The sequence below is a fragment of the Rhipicephalus sanguineus genome, chromosome 1, assembly GCF_013339695.2.
Source record: "Rhipicephalus sanguineus isolate Rsan-2018 chromosome 1, BIME_Rsan_1.4, whole genome shotgun sequence".
Classification (NCBI taxonomy): domain Eukaryota; kingdom Metazoa; phylum Arthropoda; class Arachnida; order Ixodida; family Ixodidae; genus Rhipicephalus; species Rhipicephalus sanguineus.
Window position 1 is genome coordinate 46,153,319 of NC_051176.1, and position 4,556 is coordinate 46,157,874.

At 49.4% G+C, this 4,556-nt stretch overlaps 1 protein-coding gene across 1 annotated transcript; it reads left to right on the forward strand.

Moving 5' to 3' along the window:
• The first annotated feature begins 1,874 nt into the window (after positions 1-1,874).
• Positions 1,875-4,044, forward strand: LOC119385259 (peroxynitrite isomerase THAP4-like). Its single transcript, XM_037652766.1, has 2 exons — positions 1,875-1,967; positions 3,259-4,044. Exons 1-2 carry the CDS (start codon positions 1,875-1,877, stop codon positions 4,042-4,044), a joined length of 879 nt encoding a protein of 292 aa, XP_037508694.1.
• Positions 4,045-4,556: the final 512 nt, after the last annotated feature.

Below are 4,556 nucleotides of genomic sequence, written 5' to 3' on the forward strand. Positions count from 1 at the left end.
AAGAGTCCCCCTGGTTGTTTTCCTCATTACAAGCTACCATGGGCACCGAAGGGCCCGCGTGCCCCCCAAAAAAGCTACTGCGCGTCCTGCAAGACGCCAACCCACCTCATGGCCAAGCCTCCTATCGAAGTGTATTCCGTCTCTTCGAAAACCACCCCACCTGTGCACCTCTCTGTTTATTTCCACTACCTCAATGCCTTTCTCTCTACTCATCTGCCATATCTCTCTGTTTGCGTCGACAACCGCTCTTTGCAGGTTGCCGTCACGCACCGGTACCTCCGGTATTGTGCATACCACTATCTGCACCTGAGGGGAAATGGCGCGCATGTCATCGACCCCTTTCGCCAATGTGGTCCCTAGTTCGGCTGATTCGTTACTCAAGACGTCGTTTAGACCTCCCGCGATTATCACGAGGTTACGTCCATTAGACTTAGCTGCGAGTTTTGCGTTAGCTTGTCTCATCACTGATCCCAGCCTATGGCCCGGGAACTTTCCTATTAAAACTCGTTTGTCGCCTCTCACCCTTTCCTTGACTGCTTCTGCGCATGTAGCTAAATTCGAGTCCCCGGCGATTATCACGTGATCCGACTTTTCTGGTGGACTCTCCCGCACCTGGCCACTGCACCTGTTACTAGCGCGTGCTACTGCTGTTGTTTTGTCCCCTCCCGTTCCCAAGACTACTTCGCGGAAGGTGGGTCCTGTGTCCCTTGCACCTGTCTTTTCCAAACCTGTTTCCCCCTTCGCGCCTACCACTGTGGGGGTCGATGCCCCATTTTTCCCGCTGTCGCCTGCTTCCCTGTTCCCCGTGGCTACCTTTGCTGGCATGGCTACCTTTGCCAATCCCTCCTCGGCTGACTTAAGCCTTTCCGCCATAGCCATCGTTTTTTCCCGCTCTGTCGCTACCGCTTTCTCCAGCTCGGAGATTCTCGCCTTGAGCTCATTCTGGGCGGCCATCATTATTTCCATCTTCGCCTCTAACTCGCATTGCTTACACTTGGCGTCAGCTCTCTCTGTCGTCTCATCCTCACAAACCTCTATTTTCCGCCCCATTCCGCATCCTGAACACTTTACGGTCTTTTTGACCATGGCTATAGAGCATTCACGCGGCAGATTAGATACACTTAAAGCCAAATGATATCACAAAACTCCGCAAGTATGTTACACTTCAAAGCACCTTTCAGCCACGTGGTGGCCAAAAAAACAAATATTAAAAAAAAAACACACCCGAAGCGACTGTCACACCACTTTGTACCAACAGCACAAAGTTGTAAGCTCTATTAAGCTGCAATCTAGTGGCTTAACTAAAGAAACAAGCTCGAATCATGCAAAAAAAAAAAAAAGCACTTATCTGACGCTGTCATTCCGGAGCCCACGAAAAACACGTCCGTCCTCTAGCAGCACCACAACGCGTGTGGTCAAGATTCTTGGCACGGACGAAAGACATGTTCCCCCTCCTCCACCTCCAAAAAAGTCCGAACACAAGCCCCAGGTGCAAGAAAAACGCCAAAATTGCAAGCTCTGCCATGACAAACGAAAGACACAGATGAAAACAGCAGTTTTGTGTCAGCCATGCGGCGTCTATCTTTGTTTCATCCGCACGAAGTTTACGGGTGCTTAGCGCCATCTAGGTAAGAAAGTGGAAAACGCACGAAGGGATCTGCGATGTTTTGCTTGTTTTTTGCTACAGGGGAGTTTTCTCTCGCTGCAAAAAGTTTCAGGTTGCTGCGCACGTGCGTCGTCGTCGTCATCGCGTGTAGGCGTTCCCAAAAGACGGCGCGTTTCTCGCGAATCCAGCGCATCAACAGTCGATTTTGAGGATGTAATCAGCAGCTGTGAGTCTGGAGAAGATATTGACTCATCAGATTTCAGCACCGATGACGAGGATGCGTCAAGTCAAGATTCTTGGCACGGACGAAAGACATGTTCCCCCTCCTCCACCTCCAAAAAAGTCCGAACACAAGCCCCAGGTGCAAGAAAAACGCCAAAATTGCAAGCTCTGCCATGACAAACGAAAGACACAGATGAAAACAGCAGTTTTGTGTCAGCCATGCGGCGTCTATCTTTGTTTCATCCCGACGAGGGACTGCTTTCAAGAATGGCACGAGACGCACCCTCACTAACTTTTTTTTTCGTGGGAACAACAGTTTTTAGCAATAATTTTTGAAACTTGTACAACCTTTTTGCAACATAAGAAGCTACAAATTGTATATCTTGAATTTTTTTTTAACATCATTGTTTTTTAAGTTATCCTCTTTTTATAGACCTCTTGCAGAAAGCCTAGCAACACTGTGTGCCTCTATGGCAACATTGGGGCGGTCACCAGCGGCGCGCCATTGTGAAGGAAAACACGCCGCGTCCGGCCTATGTTACCTATGTACTGGCTGCGCGGCATACGACCTTTCGGCATTCTGTCTGGCGCAGGGGCGTAGGCAGAAAGTTTTTTCGGGGGAAGGGGGGGGGGCACCTCCTTGATCTGTAGTGGGAACGAGCAGGCAGATGTAGTCGAATGTCATTTTCTGCTCTGTATGCTATGGCAAAAAAAAAAAAAAAATTCGGGGGGGGGGGGGCACGGGCCCGGTGTGCCCTAACGTGGCTACGCCCCTGGTCTGGCGCTTGAAGTAAGAATTCAAGCGCTTTCACGGCGACAGCGAACATGCCAACGCACTGCTGTGTTCCTGTGTGCAAGCAATACGGATACGTTGACAAGTCCGGACGAAAGGCACGTATCAGTGCACACGCACTGGGCCATCCGTGTCCCCGATTTCGCGTGCGGTTTTTGCATAGGTTTAATGTATTGGCTCGGCACTATAGTGGTTTGCGGTGTTTTAATTGCTCATTCACTCAATTGTTCCTTGCCCGACTGACACTCTTAGTGGGGCTAAACCAGCGTCACATCCGCGCGGTGCATTCAACGCCGATCGGCAAACTTGCACAATGTCCCAAAGTGGCACGCACTTTTGCTTCGCATCGCTCGTTTATTTTGTGTCACTGCGAGTTCGCAGTTTAGCGCTGCTCTACAGACGAGCGTTGGGCTTGCATGTTAATCCATAGCAAACTTTTTTTCTGAACAAGCTTCGCGTGCGAGCCGCTGCCGTGCCCAGTGCAAGTATTTGGTTGTTCGGCCGAGCATTCATTACCGCTGCGTTATGCTAAACTCGCATTACAGGGGTCAGTTTTTATGCATAACATTTGTTGGTCGTGCGCTTCGCCGTGCATAAATTGAGACACAAGATCATAACCAAAACTCTTTATTTTCAGGTGTCATACCACAGGTTTCCCAGCGACGAGGGAATGAAGAAAAAATGGATCACTGCCATAAAGAGGGACGAAGGGCCGCTGTTTAAAATATCTAAAGCGACCAAAGTATGCTCATTGCATTTCCTGGAGGCAGACTACTGGGGAAATATTGCTAGTGGTCATTGCCTCCTCAAAGACGAGGCTGTACCATCCATTTTTCCATTTCGGAAAACCAAGCCCCCAAGAAAACCTCCTCGACAGCGAACGTCTTCAGCCATTCCTGCTTCCAAGAAGAAATGCACCGAGCTCCACCCACCAGCTGACAGTCCAATAGATTTGGCAAGTGCACCCGATGAGAAGGAAGCCCCGCAACAGGAGATTGTCGCAGACCAGACTGTGCTTCAGGAGCCTGCTCCTACTATCCACAGCGAGCTCACGAAAGCAACTGCTGTGCTGGAGGCACAGCTTGCCGCAGCTAAAGACCAGGCATCTAAGCAGCAGGTAGAATTAGCCGACCGGGCAGTGCAACTAAGCAAGGCTCGTGCTGAACTCGCTAGTTGTCGGCCAGAGCTGGAAACTGCGAAGAATAAGCTGAAAGCACAGAATAAGGAGCTGGATGTACTTCGAAGCGAGTTGGTTACTTCCCAGCAATGTATGGACAAATTAAAGACTCAGTATGCACCTTTTGGCATAGAAAAATTCGAAGAATGTGATGAAGACATTCAGTTTTATACAGGACTGCCCGACTATGCAACCTTTGTAGATCTATTGACTATCTGGACCCTGGTGAAAATGGATGCAACATAATGCGACGTCACAGCACCAGAATACACAAGAATCAGGATTACAGGGGCCGGCCACAGAAAGTGAGTGTACCAAACCAACTGTTATGGTCCTCATAATGCTTCGTCTCGGAGTGTTCCACCAGCACCTTGGACATTTGATTTCGGTATCTGTTAGCACAGTGTCAAGAATATTTTCCATTGGGGTGGATTTCATGTACCTACAGCTGACAGCATTGACAATATGGATGTCACGGCGAGCTATTGATGAGGCAATGCCTCTGGCATTTGTGGAAATGTACCAATCGACTCGTGTGTTGCTCGATGCAACAGAAATACGGGGCGAAGTGCCATCGTCATTTGTGACACAGTCTGGCCTCTACTCCCATTATAAGTCCAAACACACACTTAAAGGACTGATCGGTGTGTCACCAGATGGGCTTACCACATTTGTCTCGGAGCTTTTCACCGGGAGCACCTCAGACAGAGAATGTGTGATAAGGAGTGGGTTTTTAGACCTAGATTTTGACATAGGTG

What these genes read in the sequence shown, in the direction of transcription:
- LOC119385259 (XM_037652766.1), top strand. Translation starts at nt 1,875, where the DNA reads ATGACGAGGATGCGTCAAGTCAAGATTCTTGGCACGGACGAAAGACAT. An exon ending in AGTCCGAACACAAGCCCCAG is followed by an intron (nt 1,968 to 3,258) that starts GTGCAAGAAAAA and finishes CTTTATTTTCAG; the next exon opens with GTGTCATACCACAGGTTTCC.